Below are 19,355 nucleotides of genomic sequence, written 5' to 3'. Positions count from 1 at the left end.
GCAGGGGGAGTGGGAGAGGAAGAAGCAGGCTCATAGCGGAGGAGCCTGATGTGGGACTCGATCCCGGAACGCCGGGATCACGCCCTGAGCCGAAGGCAGGCGCTTAACCGCTGTGCCACCCAGGCGCCCCAAGAATAGAAAGATTCTTGCTAAAGGTTGGCCAAGGACTTATATATTAGAAGTGGGGAATGAAGAACTTGATCAGATATCAAAAGTGTTCAGATATCAATGGTAAGGAGATGACTTAGCAGGATTTTATGCCAAGACAGAAAGGGGCAAGCCAAAGACATGAGATGGAGGGGAAGTTGGGAGCAAGGTTAAGGCCTAGTCAAGAAGAGGGCTCAGAGCAGCCTAACTAAAGTTCAGTCAAGAACAGAGTCCTTGTCAAGCTATAATGAAGACAGTAGCAAAGTTTCTCATTATTCATGGTATACCCATGTTGTAATACAGCTTCTAAGAGTAATGCTCATTAATATTTACTGAATGATTAAATGAACATTAAGAAATTAAGGCTACTAAGAGTTAAAAAACTTGCACCAGGTCATGTAGGGAATGGTGAAAGTGGCAATGAATTCAGTTCTGCAAGACTCTTAGAGTTTCAACTCTCAGTAATATTATGATGCCCTCGCCCCAGACCAGCAGAGGTTCTAGCTGTCTTTATCCTTTTGAAGGGAAACAATTGTTTCAGTCTCTCAGTCTTTGGCACTACTTCCACTAGTGGTACACACAGTGTCTTCCAACTCTGTCTACCAAAACTGCAAGAGCTGCTTGCAAGGTCTTCTCATAGAGTCACTGTATTTGAAAATTGGCACATTCTAAAATAAGTGTCCTTGTAGCCTTTATCAGATATTTCAAATGAAAAATGGTTTGATAAAGCACAATTAAACTTATTTAAACCATGGCCAAATGATTGGTGAGCTTGTCTGATAAAAATTAGTGTATTAGTGTAAGATGTCACTGGCCTCATATTAACTATGGCCCAGGACAAAGTCAACATCTCATTCTTGAATCATCAAGCTGTGTCTTCGGGACTAGAGAATCATGGCCAAAACTTTAGGGACAGTCCAGCCATTGCAGTCACTAAATCCATTACTGGTTAGGATGGTCACATAGCTCTTTATTATTACCTTTGAGAAGTCCCTTCTCCAAAGGGCCCTGTATAAACAAGCTTCCACCAGAGATCTGGCAGGTAAATGAGGTGTGAGTGCTCACCAGCTCCACCTACTGTTCCATCTCCTCAAATTTAGATTCTTGGGAAAATTATCCCCCTGCTAAAGAGCATCAATCATTGCTTGTTTCTGCTGAATCAAGACTTGGGTGTTGGGGTGCCTGGGTGGTTCAGTTGGTTAAGCATCCAACTCTTAATTTCGGCTCAGGTCATGATCTTGGGGTCGTGGAATTGAGCCCCATGACAGGCTCCATGCTGGGTGTGGAGCCTGCTTGAGATTCTCTCTCTCCCTCTCCCTCTGCCCCTCCCCCCGCCAAAAAAAAAAAAAAGACTTCGGTGTCGATACCTTTTCTCTGTACCCAGTCTGGACTTCCATCTGGCAACACTTCCTATTTGGTGCCAGAGGAAGGAGGGGAAACTGGGAAAATGTCCCAACCTAGAAAGCTGCCATGTTAATGAGTGTTCCCGGAAGTAGTACAGAGACGAATATGTAGTAAACCCGGTGAAATTACTTAACTTCTCTGTCACTTCATTTTTTCATCTGTAAAACAAAGAAAATGGTAGTAACTATCCAATAGATTTGTTATGAAGATCCAATGGTATGTGAAAGCACTCAAATTCTCAAGTATGTAAAGAAATAACAACAGCTTTATTGGGTTCTATTATCTATTAAAATGCCACGAGCAACTATCTGATTTCACAATAAAAGAATTTTCATACTAGCAAATGTTTCTGACCTCTCCCCATGATTCTGTTTCTGGAAATTGCTCTTTCACAACCCAACCGAGGCAGGAACTCTTGACAATATATAAGGCAGGACCCAAGTGGGCAGAGCAGACACCAGAGAGTCACTTGTTTTGCCACCATCTGACTGCCCTTGGTCACTTCAGCAGCATGAAAGTAACAGCCTTTGCCCTGCTCTTGGCTCTGGCACTTACGACCATCTTCAGTAAGTATCTCTCTCATAACACCACCCCTGTCCTGATACCAACAGCTCATGTCATCTTCTGCTCACAGAATTCTGGGAAATACACAGCACATAGATAATAAGGGAAGCTTTTTGAAATGCATTTTTTGTCTCTATTAATAAATCACTAAATGATATCATGTTTGGGGCTGAGTTGACCTAAATGGTCAGCTAAGGCCAAATTCTTATCCATATAAGCATGTTGTATAACTTCTTTGGTAAGGGTACATCCAGACTCTGCTTTGACTTGGTATCTCCATTTATGGGGACCTCATTTCTTTTTAAAATTGTCCCATCACCTGAGGGTAGCAGAAGGGGAGGTGGGTGGACGGATGGGGTGCCTAGGTGATGGGCATTAAAGAGGGTACGTGATGTGATGAACACTGGGTGTTATACGCAACTGATGAATCATTGAACACTACATCTGAAACCAATGATGTACTGTATGTTGACTAACTGAATTTAAATTAAAAAAAAAAACCCATCCCATCCATTGTTTGGAAGCATGAGCTATTATTATTTTTGCTTTGAGTTGAAATCTGCTTCCTAAGAATTTTCAACTGCTGGTCCAGCTTCTGTCATTTATGCCTACGACACAATAGCAGACATTCCCTAGATATAAAACCACTTTTTTTCCCAATATTTTTTGAACTCTGATTATGAGGTAGGAAAGAACAAAACTCCTCATTATTATAGTAGCTTCTCCATGCTTTTGGCTATGCTCAAATTCCATCCAAAAAAGAAAAAAAAATCTATGTTGAGCTTCAACCTTTGATATTATACTGATACACATTTCTGAATAGTCTTATGTTTTTGATAGGCTCAGAGCTGAAACAGAAATGAAAGATCATTTTTTTTTAACAAGATTAGGTTCTTTCAGAGTTTAATTTGGTTTCTCTTGTCTTTGTTTTTCTTACAGATGTGGAATGTGCTGCACGCCCTCAACAGGTCAGTACATCCATCTTGATATAAAAGTCCTACTTCTATGTAAGTTTAAAGCCAGTATCAACAAGGAACTATTTGCTTCTGTACATTAATTAAATTGCTACATGTTTGAAGATTTTTTTTAAGTATCAAAATTGATTTTTTTTTTTTAAAGCTTTTAAGAGACCTTTCTGAAATGCATGTAGTAGAACCAAGTGGTTAGATACCTAGCCTCCGAGTTATCAAGTTCTGGGTTTGCATTCCAGCTCCTTGATCATGTGGCTATGGGCAACAGTACTTGGCTCATAAGCTTTTTGTGAGGGTTAAAACCACAGTGTTGGAAGAGAGTTGAGCATGGTACCTGGCACCTAGTAGAGCTCAAGAAGGACAAGTCATGACTCTTACAATTGTTAAACGGGTCACATACATCTTTGTTCTTTATCTTAGAGAATGAAGATTTTCATTTAAGCTTCCCTTTATGACTCATATTAAGCAATAACTATTGTTGAGTAAATCTAGGTGTGGTAGTAAAAACTTTAAATCAGGAGTCCAAGCTCAATGGCTTTTAAGCTATATGACTGTGGGGCCTTTCACTTCTTTGAGTCTTTTGTTTTACCTATTAAGGAGAATAAGAGGGTTAAGAGTGTAAATTTTGGAGTCAGACAGTCCTGAGTCCAAGCCATCCTTCATGATTTAGTAGCTGTTTAAGAATGAAAAAGGTTAATGAATATGAAGCCTTGGTAGTTTCCTGGTCACACTGTGCATATGACGTAAGCCCTGACACTGGGGTTTGAGCAGGCAAGAATAGGCTCAATAGGCAAGAATCGAAATCATGCTGGCATATACTCATCAAGGAGCACCATCATTCCCATTCTCCACCAGACTCCACTAGCCTCTGAGCTCCTTCTGCCATTTTATCTTGCTTACTAATCTTTGTGTTGCCAGCCGTCAGCTCAGCCCTAAAACTGAGAAGGTACCTGGCATAGGGCAACCAAAGGAATGAATGCATTAATTAATGGAACATAGCTGAGGGGGAAGATGAATTTAACCTGAAGTGTGAGCATATTTCAGGTTACCCAAGTGGAGATATTCAACAATTAGTAAAAACATCACAGGTGGAACTCTGAGTCAGAAAAACTGGAAATGTAAAGTCTTCTGTATAGAGCTAGTTTGTGTAGTCCTGAACGTAAAGCCAAGGGATAAAACTAATAGCTAGTATTTTTTTCAGTATTTTCCATGTCATGAAGGGCTAAGCATTTTACACATACCTTCTAGAATATGTATTTTTTACTTTAACCTTACAATGTCGTTATTATCACCCTTACTTTGCAGGTAAAGAAACCAAGGCTTAGAGAAGTAAAATGATGGCCCTACCGTTGTAGAGTCAGGATTTGAAATCTGATGTGTTTGACTGTTACTGTCCACACTCTTCAATTTGCTCATAGTCTAAAACCCCAGAAAACTCTGTCTTGGCGATTGCATACCTGCTTCTGCAGGGGGCTTCACGTTGGCTTTGCTCCTGGCATTTACAACAGTGGTTCTCAACTACAATAGTAAAATACATGTGTCTGTCTAGGTGCTGCTGAAGTGCGTAACACGTGCTTTGTGACCAATCATTAATGGTAAAAGTTGCTAATGATGTGCTAGTTCTTAAAACATAGGAAGGATCCCTATAATACATCTCATGTTTGCATTCGGATAGAAATTTTTGTAAGTGAAAGAGAGAAATAGCAGGATGTGTAGAAAACTAACCCCATGAGAATGATTACAACTGTGAATCTGCCATGCGTGTTTTTAAATTAAAATTTTTAATTTTTAGGTAAATTATTTCGTTACAAGCTACCATAAAGAAATTTATCTTTTGACTCATGATTTTATATCTGATGTAAGAAATCTTTATGCTTGATATATCTCAAAGGGGTTGGATGAGGACAGACGATTAGAAGAAGAAATAAATGACTTGAGAGCTCTCTAAACTTGCTTGGGAAATTCTAAATCCTGGGAATAAAGATTTGGTTGAAGGCTTTTAAAATGTATTTCCAGGTTGACTGCAGTAGATATAAAAAGTTACCACCAGGAAAAGAGGGATTTTGTCATGAAATATATGCACCAATTTGTGGATCTGATGGCAAAACTTACCCCAATGATTGCTTCTTTTGTTATGAAGTTCAGTAAGTGTTGAAATATTTTTCTTTTCTATATTTAAGGTGTAATTAAGTGTTATGACAAACATACCTCAATTAGAAGAAGTGATTTAGGGCACAATGAATATGTAAATATGATGAATACATAGAATTTGGGGTCCCTAGTGTCTTTGGATCTGTACGTATTCTGGCAGTAAGAGTAAATCAAAGAACCTAGAAGCTCTACGTTGGAAGGAAATCTGAGGGCCATCTAGTTCAACGTCCACCTACAAATCTATTGCTTGAACTCCCTCCACAAAAAACTCAAGTCATCCTACAGTGCGTGCTTGATTATTTCCAGGGCAAAGAACATCCCTCCTCCTATCATGCCAGTCCAGTCATCTGTCAGAATGAACCATATCTATTGTTCAGTTTTAAGAATTAAGTTTAGATATGTTAGAGCCCCCTAATTATTGGCACAAAAGAGGATAATATCTAGAACCCTTAAAGAAATTTTTCTGTTTCAGAGTATGATTTCTCAACAAAATATATATTGAAGCTCTGATAAAAATTAAATTTGAAAATCAAATAGCCAAAAATAGCTTAAAGGTTACAAAGTAATCATCTCAAAGATATGTTAGTACCAGCTCAAAAAATATAAGATGGTGCATGATATACTAGAATGTATAGAAACATACAGATCCTTTTAAGAATTTTTAAAACATACAGGAATGAAAACAAACACCTAACATAGATGGCATATCGTTCCAGTTTGTTTTTTTAATCAGAAAAAAAATTACTTTTTTTTCTTAAGATTTTATTTATTTGATAAAGAGAGAGAGACAGAGAGAGCAGGAGTGGGGGATGGGGGCACAGAGAGAGAGGGACAAGCAGACTCCCTGCTGAGCATGGAGCCAGACACCAGGGCTGGATCCCAGGACCCTGAGATCATGACCTGAGCCGAAGTTAGATGCTTAACCAACTAAGCCACACAGGTGCCCCAGAAAAAAGTTACTTTTATGAGAAATAGTATTTTATGAAAAATGTAAAATGTGATATTTACAACAAAATCGTTTACGAAAAAAGGTTTCTAAATGTGTCTCCTTTAAATAAGAAATTCATTAAATATGTTTTCAGGGATATAAACTGATTGTGATATATTGTGATATCATCCTTACACAACCAGCACCAGTTGCTAAAATATTTCTAAACTGCAGTCACTCCCTCCCTTCCTTTTTTTTTTTAAGATCTTATTTATTTATTTGAGTAGAGAGAGAACCAGAGAGAGAGAGCACAAGCTGGGAGAAGGGGTAGAGGGAAAGGGAGAAGTTGGTTCCCCACTGAGCAGGGAGACAGATTCGGGACTTGATCCCACAACCCCGAGATCAAGACCTGAGCAGAAAGACAGAAGTTTAACAGACCTAGTGACCCAGGCGCCCCCAGTCACTCCCTCCTTTTAAAAACATCAATGAGTGGACAGACTTGAGTACCTCGGGCGGGGCTAATAAAATGCCTATGGCCTCAGCAATTTTCATTTGTTGCTATTTTCTCTCCACAGAAGAACTGACAACAAACTTAAATTTGTACATTTTGGAAAGTGTTGAATCTATCTTGTGATTCCAGTTCACACGAAACACACTCCTTCTCCCATATAACCCATGCCGCATTGCCTAATCTTGTCACCGTCATGTCTGGATTTCTTTGTAGAATAAAGTAGACCTACGTGGAATAAACATATGTCTGACTCTTTGTTTAGGAGTTGAATCCTCCAGATTTGTTTCACTTTTGGGTGATGTCTAATGGACCATCTTAGGGCCACATCCTGGGAGAAAAGGGTTAACTAAAGACCAGTAGTGGGAACCAGAAAATCAAAGGACCTGAATCTGATGACTTCTTCTTGCCCAGGCTAGGAAGACAACCCCTGTGCATAACTTAGTTCTTGTGTATTCCTGGAACATGAACAGAAAAAATGGGAACCTTCAAGTACAAGAATCAGGAAACACTCTTTTGCTAGATGTTTCTTATGCTTAAGACATGAAAGCTGCCCTAGATTGAGGCACCTCTTTATTTTCTACCGGAATACATGTTTGTAAAATGTGGCTGGTCAAACGTGCCCAGTAAAGCTGTATAAATTCCCATAAATTAGTTGACATATTCCATGTGTTTTTTCCCCCTAAAGTTTTTTTTTAAATTTAAATTCAATCAGCCAACATATAGTACATCATTAGTTTTTGATGTAGTGTTCAATGATTCATTAGTTGCGTATTACACCCAGTGCTCATTGCATCACATGCCCTCCTTAATGGCCATCACCCCGTGACCCCATCTCCCCACCTACTCCCCTTTCTGCAACCCTCAGTTTGCTTCCCAGAGTAAAGGGTCTCTCATGGTTGGGGCGCCTGGGTGGCTCAGTCGTTAAGCGTCTGCCTTCGGCTCAGGGCGTGATCCCGGCATTCTGGGATCAAGCCCCACATCAGGCTCCTCTGCTGGGAGCCTGCTTCTTCCTCTCCCACTCCCCCTGCTTGTGTTCCCTCTCTCGCTGGCTGTCTCTCTGTCAAATAAATAAACTCTTTAAAAAAAAAAAGTTTCTCATGGTTTATCTCCCTCTCTGATTTCTTCCCTTTCAGTTTTCCCTCCCTTCCCCTATGATCCACTGTGCTATTTCTTATATTTTACATAAGAGTGAACCATATAATTGTCTTTCTCTGATTGACTTACCCCCTTAAAGTTTAAACTCAGATCTAGGATCTGAAACTTATCTGATCTCACTATTTATTACATTATATGTTTCAAAAAACATATTATCATACGTTCCAAAGATCATATTGTCTGTTCCAAAGAACAGAGAGGATGACTTGCACATCTTTGTAATCCATTTGTGTATCTCTGCAATTAACATATATCTATTAATGTCTACTTTGTGTATCTGTGACAGGCTTTGGAGCATACAATGGTAAATAGAATAGACTTGATCTTGCCCTCTTGGAGCTTATATTCTGGGGAAAAATTTGCCGTGTTTAGTATAGCATCTTTCATAGAACTGATATTATACAAATATGTTTATTAACATTAAATCGAAATTAAGCAACATTTCAATTGGATTATAGCAGCACATTATGCATGCATTTAACATATGAAAATCTAACTATATATTCTCTGCAAAAAGGGAGAAAGAGAAAATAGAGTCAAGACCTTTTGAGCTGGGTTTTTGTCTCACAAATCCATTAGAGATTCAGACACCAAGGCTGGCCACAAAATGACCTGTGCTAATTTCCAAAGAATTCAAGTAGAATGGTGTGCTCTGGGGTGGTTTATTTTCTTTTGTTTGCTCTTTCACTTTTTGTTATTGCTGTTATTTCCTGAATGATGCGAGACCATCACTAGGACTACTTAAAAGCTCTCTTCAGAGAAACTTTTTAAAGAAAGTATCGATTTTATGGCCCTCCTGAGGTGATTTATAAGCAGAAACTAAATGACGGGTAGAAGTCAGGCAAAGGAAAATGGAGGCAGGAGTGGAGATGGGTGGAAGGAGGAGGCAGTAGCCACGGGATTGAGAAATGAGAAGTGTCATTCCAAGCAAAGGGAGCGGCAGGACACTGCAACACAACAAACTAGCACACACAGTTATTGGCCAGTTCATGTTTTTCAGCCACTCTTCCTCCCAGGCCTCCCTACTATCCACTGCCCACAATCCATTTCCAACTGTCTCCAGAGTGACAGTTCTCAAACACAGATCTTATCTTGTCATCTCTCCGCTAGAATCGCTTTAGTGAGTCTCACTGCCTCTAAGTCCATCAGTGCTGGCCACCTCTCTCTCCAGCCTCATCTCTCTCTCCACTCTACATTATGGACTGGTCACCACTCTCAGAACGCTCCATGCACTTAGCAATTGTGCACATGCTAGTCCCTCTTCCTCCAATTCTCTTTCCCACTTTTCCATCTCACCAATTTCCGCTCATTAAAAAGATTCATCCCTAAAGCTCTCTTCTCTAAAAAGCTCCTATGTATTCTCTAATGAGCATCTCCTACGTATTCATTCATTCATGTAATCCTCCCAGATTATCAAGCATCACGGTACATTCTCATGCATTTCTAAGCATCTGTCTCTTTTGCTGTATTATGAGATCATGCTGCAGGTGTTTGATGAGTGCTTAATAAATTAACTGAATTAAATTAAGATGAATTGAATTTGACTTCTATCAACAAGTAAGCAAGGAAACCATGGTGTCTTATCCCAGATAACCCTGAGGTCCGATGTCACCTCCTGATCCAACTCTGGCATGAGAATATATTGATGAGGGAACAGAAGGCAAGCTGAGGACAAAGCAGAAACTGACACCCCACAACCCACCCCTCCCACCATGGGATGTACGTGACATTCCTCAGGCACTATTGGCTGCCCTAAAGGACAAAAAAATAGTTAACCTATAGATACCACAATCCTGCAAGACTTAAGTCTCCCTCAGTTTACAAATGTCTTAGCAGTTGACAAGAACAAAGCATTTCTATCAATAACCTAGCTTCCAGAAGGGAATGTAAATACAGTTAAAAGTCTTTATAACCTGCAGACTATAGACAGATACTTATAGGAATTGAGGAAGTTCCCAACTATCTTCATGTTAATGCCTTACTAGAGGGGTAAACGATCTTAACCTGACAATGGCAAGGCCTCTGGTATCCTGTGAGTCTTCTTTAACATATGAAAGTATTTTCTCAACCTGCTTGTTTCCTTACCTCCCCCAACCCCATAGAATATAATCAGCCACCCCTCACAACCCAGGGGCAGCAGCTCTTTCTGCCCACGAGTCCTGTCCCTGTGCTTTAATAAACCACCATTTTGCACCAAAGACGTCTCAAGAATTCTTGGTCGTTGGCTCTGGACTCCACCCCACTGGACCTCACCTATATCCCACAACCTCATCAATATGACATCTGTCTGCATTCTGTACCAACCCAAACTCTGAATCCTTCTTCAAGTTCCCATAAAAAGAATCCACAGACATACAAATAAGAGAGAGCAATGATTGCTTTTCCAGAGATTATGGGGGAGTGACTTAAATGTCAGTCACCTTGCTCAGCTACAGCCTAGAACTCCCCATTGCATTCCTATCCTCCACAGTCATCTCTTGCAACACCACCTTGCAAATCCTTGTCCTTCTTAACATGAAAAGGAAATTAACATAAAATTTTAAAGATGCACAAATTAAATAAAAGAAAACCAATTAAATCCATTTGCCAAAATCTGTTGCTAGAACTGAGGCCTACCCACATTCTAAGAAATCTCATTCTTTTTCATTTTTAATTATTTCTTCCTCATTTTTCAGCAAAGCAGGCAATACGACAACCAATAAACCAGTCCATCTGGACACAGGTAACTCCTGTCTCTCTGGGAGAACAAAAGGAAGCTGAAGCATTGACTTCGAAATTTTAATTGACAATAAGAGTACAGACCAAGGACGCGGAAGCCAGATCTACAAAAACATTCCTTAACAAAACCTATCCACAGGGACACATCCTGAAAACTTTTCAGAATTTCTTAAGAAAAGGAATTCTGAGTCAATTGAAGTTAAGCCTTTTATGAGTGCCTGTTGAAATGCTGGAAGAGAACTCCTGAGGTTGTGAAAGATGCCTCCAGAGAGCTCAGGAAACTATCCAATAGTTCTACTTGCCAGACTCCTAGGCGCTGATTGCCTGGGATGTGAGTCATTTAATGCTCAAAAATAGGCTCTGTGGTTAAGACAAGGAAGGCCCAGAGCAGCCCAGCCCTGTATGACTGACTCATTGAAGAGTAAGCCTGGCTTCTGGGTTCCATTCTTCTTCTGCCCCAGTGTTCCGAAATCTCATTCCACAAGCCCAAGACCCCTGTTCTGACCAAGGCAGCTTCCCCAGCCTGAGGCCCTGCTCTGTCCAGCAGCCCAGCCCTCTGGTCTTGCGCTTCTAGCTTGTGTTCTTTGCTGCTCTTCTCTTCTCCACTCTATCTGTTCCAGAAAGGGGGCCCGGTGGCAGGCGGACATCTGTTGTGTCGGTTGCATCCCTGGTTGCCCCATCTCTGTGTGGGCTGCCTATTGGGGCTCCGGTTCTTTCTTGTTTATCTGTGGGGCCCATGGATTGCGTGAACCACCATATGTTTGCTGCCACACCCTTTAGATACTGCCGTGCCCTCCATGTCAGGTGAAATTATTTGTGAAGGCTCTATAATATAATGGTTAAGATGGTGATCATTTGGCACCATACATGATTATCGAATCTTTATGGTGAATATCTAAAGCTAATGTAATCTTGTATGTCAATTATATCTCAATTTTTTAAAAATTTCAAAACCTGAAGGGAAAAAACCCTAAGGAAATAAAAAAAAAACAACAAAAAAAAACAACTCATGGGGCTTTGGGAATAGAAAACCCTGGGATTAAATCTAGATTCGCAATTTCTGAGTAACCTTGAGTTACCGGTTAAACCTGAGTTTCAGTTCCTGCGTTTCAAAGTGGGGACAGCAACAGTTCCTTACGGATTGGTGTGAATCAACCTATACATACAATACGTAACACTGTGCTTGGCACATAATTCGCAAACAGTAAATGAATGATTTCAGAAACAAAAACAACAAAAATCTGTGGTCATCCTAACTCTGTCCCCTAAGCACAATGGGCAGGTTCTGGCTTTTCCTTGTCTGCTCCCCAGTTCTACCCTAGCACAAGCCCACCCCTGCCTAACCCCTGCCTGACCCCCACCTGACCCGGTCCTGAGAGAACACTACAACCTCCTGTTAGAGCAGACCATCACTGTTACAGCCACACAAGGCAGCAGAGTGGTTTGATTGCAGTCAAAATATACTCCCATCAGGGACTCTGGAAGGTTTTTTAAGCTATCCTCATTTTCGGTTTAAAAAAAAAGAGAGGAGGAAAGAAAAAGAAAAAAATATGTGTCTTCTGGTTTGGAGCCCCCTAACTCCTAACCCCTGTTAGGAATACCTAACAGGTATTCATGTAGAACAGGGGATTGGGTCCTGTTTATCTTTATGTCTGAAATGGTTATCTATTCGTTTCTCCATTGCCTGACATATAGCAGACAGCCTGACATACATACATAATTTTTAAACTGTCAGGGAAAAAAAATGAAAACAAACTTAGGTTGAATATATTCAAAACCATGTATTCAACATCCTAATGGCATTAAGAGTCCCACACTAAATTCTTCATTGCCTGCAAATAACAAGAGAAAACAGTGTTATTTAGCAAAGGGCAGAGGACAGAACACACTTAATTCCTCACAGCTGGAGAATGTTTCTAGTCTGTGGTTGTATGAGGGTCTTTGCTGGAGGAGAGGAAGATGGGGGTGCGGTAAGGTGGGAGCTGGCAGCCTGAGTTGCAGCAAAAAATGGGAGTTAGGGAGGAGGCACATAAAAGGTCTCGAAGACAGAACTTGTGCTATTTCTTAAACTGTCTGATAGACATATGAGCATTTGTGTTGCTATTAGCATTTAAATTGTACATGTGTATTATATACACTTTTGTATATATGACATATGACAAAACAGAGAAAAGATAAGAAGGTGGGTAAGGAAAGAAGTAGTCAATGTTCTTTGGTATAAATTGCCTGTGAATTTGAGATTTGCTAAGAGAAAGGCATCAGTATGTTTGCCTTTACGGCATTCTCTTCCTTCTCCAATATCTAGAGGCCTCCTAGACATGTTTTCCTCAAGGACAGAGACTTACTCTTCTCTTAAAATAGTGCTAAGCAGAGCAGGAAACTAGCTCACATAGGACTCAGATCATAAAGGGAGGAACGAAGGCTGGGGTAGGGCATTATGTCACTCAACTGGCCGGAAGAGTTCCACTTTCTCATTGAAACCTCCCATGAAGAACAAAACACAGAATCAAATGCATCTTGTGACAGAAACCAATGTAAAAAAAAAGGGACATCAAATATTGAACCAGTGATTCAGAGATTTCTGGATATCACAGACCAATTAAATTTCTTTTTAATAATTATTTATTGCAAAATAAAGTAAAAAAAAAAAACACAATAGAAATCCAAAAAAAAAAAAAAAAAACACAATAGAAATCCAAAAAAAAAAAAAAAAAATCACCCACAATTTTCAGGAAACTTCTTATCATTTTATCCATACACCATGATCCAGTTTCCATGTTGGCAGTAATATCATAAATGCAATTGGGTGGTCCATTTTGCTTAATGTTATGCCATAAGAATATTTAATTTTTTCTTTTGTCTTTTTTTCTTTCCTCTCTAATCTCTTCAAATAACCAGCATACACAGTAACCTTAAAAAAAAACTAACCATTGGGAGACTAATATAGGGTTGCCATTTTTTAATATAAAAACTTTAATAAAAATTATAACCTACTTTCTTTTTTTAAATTTATTTATTTTAGAGACAGAGAGCAAGAGAGAGCATGTGCATGGCGGGGGGGTGGGGGGGCAGAAGGAAAGGTGGAGAGAATCTCAAGCAGACTCCCCACTGAGGATGGAGCCCAACGTAGGGCTTGAAACCACATTCCTGAGAACATGACCTGAGCTGAAATCAAGAGTCAGACACCCAACTGACTAAGCCACCCAGACACCCCTAATCTGCTTTTATAATTACTTTATAACATGAAATGATAGTTGTAATCACATACTGTTTTTAGTACTAAATGGTTCTTATTTATTCCCAAAAGTCTCATCTGAACCAAGTAGTAGCATTTAAGAATCACTCACAAAGACCAGTAGTCTTTAAATGTTATTCTAAGGAAGCCCAGGAAGTTCCTGGGGTTGCCTGAGCAGCTTGAAAGCAGGCAGAAACAGAACCTTCTACTCCTTCTTCAATTCAGAGACATTTCTCTTTTATTTATTTCTTATATTGGACAACAGTAAGATTTCCTGGCTCCTCCACTGGATACCTGCTTGAACTTGGGCAAGTTTTGAATTTCTCTGGCTCATCTTCCCTTCCTCATTAGTTACATTAGGATTCTGTTTACCCACTTGGTAGAATTTTTGCAGGGATTATGAGTTCATGGATAATATGTGCTTAGACTATTCATGGTATGGTACATAATATGGTACATAATAATAACACGTAATAAACTCAATAAGAATTATTATTACAGTTACAAAACATAAAACATTGGTGGCTATAATCCTTATGCTCAATGCAGAAATTGCCTTTATAGGCGTCCTAACAGGTATTCATGTAGCTTCTTCTTGGACCTGTAGAATGAGAAGGCCATTATTAACGGGAAATTCTATTAAAATTTATTTTTATCAAGCTTAGATTCACCCCATATTATTTACCCCCTCATCTGTCCTAAATATAGCCCTTGAAGACACAGAGAAAAAGTGTAACTAAGAACTCTTTCAGTATTTTTAAGACAGTTCTTTATACTTTCTGAGTTTACTAATATTAGTTGAAGAAAACCTTGGACCATGTCCTATACTAAATGCTTTACATCATGATCTCATTTAATTCATAAAACAACCCTAGTAATAAATTTATGTGACTATAAATGAGGGTATTTATAGTATTTACCATGGTAAATCTAGCACTTAATTTATCTCTAGGGCATGACTGGAGCTCAGGAAAAGAAAAAAAAAGAGAGAATTAAGTTAATGAATCAATCTGCTTTTTTCCCACTTAAGAAAAATAAAGTTCAGCGAAGACAGATATGCAGTTCAACAGTAGTAGGAAACGGCAGAGTTATGACTGACAAGAGCTCTGTTTGACTGCAGAGCTCAAGTTCTTAAACACTGTTGCACTATGCTCCTTAGGCAGTATCATAATCCCTATCCCCAGGGCAGCCCATTTGGACAAATTCTAGCTGTTTTTATTTATTCACAGGGAGATAAATGTGAGTTCTCTGCTGCGCAACCTTTCCAGGCCAAGAACACTATGTCCATTGGTGTTGTAGAGAATGCCTGCAAGCCCATGAACTCCAAAGCAAGAGGAGCTGAGCTGCCAGTGACCTTGTCATAGAGCCATAGAATGGCTCTTTGAAATTGTCATTTTGCATAGTCAAATCCTTGTAGTATTTAGCAAACTGCATATATAAAGAATGTTTTATCTTGTTAAGTTACTTCCTAATATTGGCACTATAAGAAGTGCAAAAGCTGCCCTTCTCTTGGACAATGGTGGTGCAATTGATGGTATCACTAGCTAAGTATGCCCCAATGGAGGTCTCCCTAGCTCTTGGTCCATCCAACTCTACTTGGCTTCTAAAGGTTAGTCCTATCTGGAGACAAAGCAATCATGGACAAAGCATAGGAATAGCCCAGTGTCTGCACCATTGGATTCTTAAGATATCCACATGGACCCCCATTCTTGGATTGAGGATGCCAGTGATTGTCCCCTTAGGAAACCTGAATAAGTAGCTTCCGATTGAGAACAGGTATATTCCCAATAGATATTCAGCTAACTCTCCCATTAGCTTTACTTATACTGTAAAATCTGGGGCCCCCAAGAAAGCTATACATCACTGTAGAGCATGGATTATTGCATAAGTCTTGCCAACCAAGATCAGTGAATGGATTCCACTGCTCTGGGTTCAGCCTAGAAACAGATCTGGCAGACTTTCAGTTGATGAGAACTCTGGGCTAAGGCAGCTGGTGCTTATAGCCATACTGATCACTGCATCAGACTCACATGAAAATGCCTCTATTGCAAAAAAAAAAAAAAAAAAAAAAAAAAATGAGTACTAAACCAAGTAACCTGTCTTTAAAATTTATTTCAAACATTTACTAGTTCTGAGATCTTGGACAAGTTATTAACTTCACTAAGACCCAGTTTCCTCCTCTATAAAATAAAGAAGATGGTAATACCCATCACAGGCATATATGGGAGTCAAATAACATAGTATATATGAAAGCACTAGGAATTGTTTATGCACCATCCAAATGTAAATTAGCATTAATTTAGGTTATATTATGTAATCCTTTCACAAGGAAACTTTTCCCATGATTCATTGAATCTTTTAAACCTGTTCTAGGGCACTGTTCTGGGAAGAAGCCATTTCTTAATAGAGATGACACATTTGGCTAGGATATAATGCACACCTCAATGGGCTAGGCCGATAATAGCAGGTCACTTCTCTTGACTCCACCTTACTGCCCTTGGCTGCTTGCAGCAGCATGAGAGCAGTAGTTCCTTATGATCCTAGAAACTGTGCCCAGGAAATTCTGAGATTTTTTTCATCTTAAAGATAAGCAAGTCTGTTTTTGTTTTAATGCATTTTTCTCTCCATTGAGAAATCATTGAATCACATCATCTCAGAGTCGGAGTGGCCATAAAGCTCATCTAACCCATATGTAAGAAAGCTTCCTATGAGATCTCTGAGAAGCGGTCATCATCTAGCTTCTGCTTTGATGCAAAACTCTCATGTCAAAAAGGTAGTCCATTCTTGACCTATTTGAGTCAACAGAATATTCTTACTTCATTGGGTAGAAATCAACATTGACTCAACTTGTCATTCATGACTAACACAAGATTTAAAGAATATAAGAATATATAATTTATTTGTCCATTCCATATTTATGGAGTGCTGAATATGGCGTGGCATCATTTAATAAACAAATTCTTCTTCTTATGATCCACTTCCCAGTCTCAGGCCCTTTTTCTTGTACTCCATTCTCACTCCAGAAGAGCAATCATAGCATCACCACTCTTGCTGAGTGAGTCTAAACTGATCATTAGTTTGATTTGAAGGCTTGAAGGGAACCCCACATCAGCTGGCATAGATGAAGAACCAAAACAAAAATCAGATCTTTCCCCCCCAAAACTGGTTTTGATTAAAGAGAATGGTCATTTCACAACATGTGGTATAGAATTACTACTCTTATGTAATCCAAAATTGGGATGAATTTTTCTATCTCAAAATTAAAAGCTCTTCCACACATCTCTTAATATGTAAAAGATATGATTTAGAATCATCTATGTAGAATCGTCAGAGACAAAGCTGACATGCCACACAATTTTGTTATGTACACGAGTATTTACCCTATTAAACATCAAAGCTGGCTTTATTTTAAGAATTTTAGATTCAAACCATTATTAAATGGAATTAAGGGAGCATAATGTCCTCAAGTGCATTGGCTTTAGAGTCAGAAAGAATTCTGTTAGTTCCCAGCTTTGTGGCTGTGTGACTAGGACACATCACTTTAATTTTCTGGATTTTCTGGACCTGTTTACTCATTTATACAATGAGAATAATTATAATACCTAACTCATTGAATTGCTATGAGCATAAATGCTATAATTTTGCAAAGGGCTATAAACAGCCCTTTGTACATAGTAAGAATTCTAGGACATTTACCTAGTATTATTATAAAATGCTATGTTTCTTTACTTATTCATAAGGGGATGAACAATGTGATCTAGCCTTTTCATTTTGATTCAGTATGAAAATTATTAATGTTCTTTAGAGACTTCGCCCACATGGTAATAAAAATTTTCAACTAATGGGCAGGCAATGTAAGTGACACTCTAAATTCTCTTTGAGGCTATGCTTCATAAGTTAAAGGGAATAATAAATTAGCAGAGAAGTGAAGAAGATGTACTTTGAAGTCACAGACTTGGGTTCCAGTAATAGGCTCATCGATTACTAGCTATATGATCTTAGAAAACATATTTAACTTTTTTCTGTTTCGGTTTCCTTTTTTAAAGGAAATGTTAATAGAGTCTACCTCGAAAGACTGCAAGAGTTAAAAGGTAAACCACATTCAGGGTTCTCAGCGGGTTTCAGGCAAGCAGGCAGGCGTCCATACAGCTCAATTATTGCCATTTTGCCTTCCTATGAAGCATGTCGGCTGATATGACACAAAAGGGTGACAGAAGAGTATGAGATGAATGGGTGAGCCTGTCTTGTGAAATAAAGAGGATTCTCTGAGTAAACAGTGAGAGGCAGTGGAGTACATGATGTAGGCATCAAAATATATTACCCTGACTTAGTTCACTGGACATGAAGCAAGCAGTATTTGGCCGAGAGGAGAGGATGGAGTGTGGGTGGGCTCTAAGGCTACGGAGGTACTCCAGGGTAGTGAAGACCAATATGTGCAGTGTTGAGCCACTCAGCCTCCATCTTGTAAGGACTAGCACAGCATCATAAGCAGGCAGCATCTAAGCAGGTCTGTGCTTCAAAAAATCACTTTCCAAGCAAGAATGACGGAAGGAGTAAAAATAATTATAGGAAATACGTGAAGACCTTTCTATCTGCCAGTTACTATTCTAAGTGCTTTGTGTATATAAACTCACTTAATATTATTAACAACTCTATGAAATAGGCACTTCTACCCCCATTTTGCAGATGGAAAAAGCACTGGATTGAGTCAAAAGATGGCTTACGTACCGAATGTGACGTGGACTTTGGGCCAGTTACCTCAGCTTTGTGAGTCAGAAGTCCTCATCAATTGAAAAAATGTAACTAGAAGTAACTGCACTTCATTGAGTTGAAGGGAGGGTCCTGTCAGAACATGTATCATGGGAACAGTGTGATGGGAAGGGCACTGGCACTCATGTCAAAGAGTGTGCTGGCCTCAAATCCACCTCAGCTTATGATCATAAACCAGTCACTTGTCATCTCAGAATGGCTACCACATTTTTAAAATGGGAATAAAAGCCAGGCCCATGTGTAATGCCTGGGGACTCGGGGGCAAGAATCTCCTTTTGGATAGGCTGAAATGTGGTAAGTGATATTTACTTTTCAAGACGAATACAATGAGATATCACCTCACATCTGTCAGAACAGCTAAAATCAACAACACGAGAACAAAAGGAGTAGGCGAGGATGCAGAGGAAGGGGAACCCTATTATACTGTTGGTGGGAATGCAAACTGGTGCAGCCACTCTTTTTAAACAGTAGGGGGCATCTTCAAAAAGTTAAAAAAGAACTACCCTACTATCCAGCAATTGCGTTACTAGGTATTTACCCAAAGGATAAAAAAATACAGATTTGAAGGGATACATGCACCCCATTGTTAACAGCAGCATTATCTACAATAGCCAAACTATGGAAACAGCCCCCAAGTATCTACTGATTGATGAATGGATAAAGAAGATATGGTATAATATGTAATATATATATGTAATATGTATTATATGTAATATATATATTTGTAATGGAATATTATTCAGCCATTAAAAAGAATGATATCTTGTCACTTAAAACAACTTGGATAGAGCTAGAGAGTAT

At 39.2% G+C, this 19,355-nt stretch overlaps 2 protein-coding genes across 4 annotated transcripts in view; one reads left to right on the top strand and one right to left on the bottom strand.

Annotated features, from left to right (window-relative positions):
• LOC103664616 (sperm-associated acrosin inhibitor-like) overlaps positions 1–19,355 on the bottom strand; it is a 124,080-nt gene that overhangs the window by 81,304 nt on the left and 23,421 nt on the right. The window lies entirely within an intron of this gene.
• SPINK9 (serine peptidase inhibitor Kazal type 9) lies at positions 1,984–6,909 on the top strand. Its single transcript, XM_008692535.2, has 4 exons — positions 1,984–2,117; positions 3,055–3,083; positions 5,103–5,230; positions 6,741–6,909. Exons 1-4 carry the CDS (start codon positions 2,063–2,065, stop codon positions 6,784–6,786), a joined length of 258 nt encoding a protein of 85 aa, XP_008690757.1. The 5' UTR covers positions 1,984–2,062; the 3' UTR covers positions 6,787–6,909.

This window comes from Ursus maritimus, unplaced genomic scaffold (genome assembly GCF_017311325.1).
Source record: "Ursus maritimus isolate PB19 unplaced genomic scaffold, ASM1731132v1 scaffold_15, whole genome shotgun sequence".
NCBI lineage: Eukaryota > Metazoa > Chordata > Mammalia > Carnivora > Ursidae > Ursus > Ursus maritimus.
The sequence above is the reverse complement of the archived record's forward strand: the minus strand, read 5'-3'. Positions and strand labels throughout refer to the sequence as shown.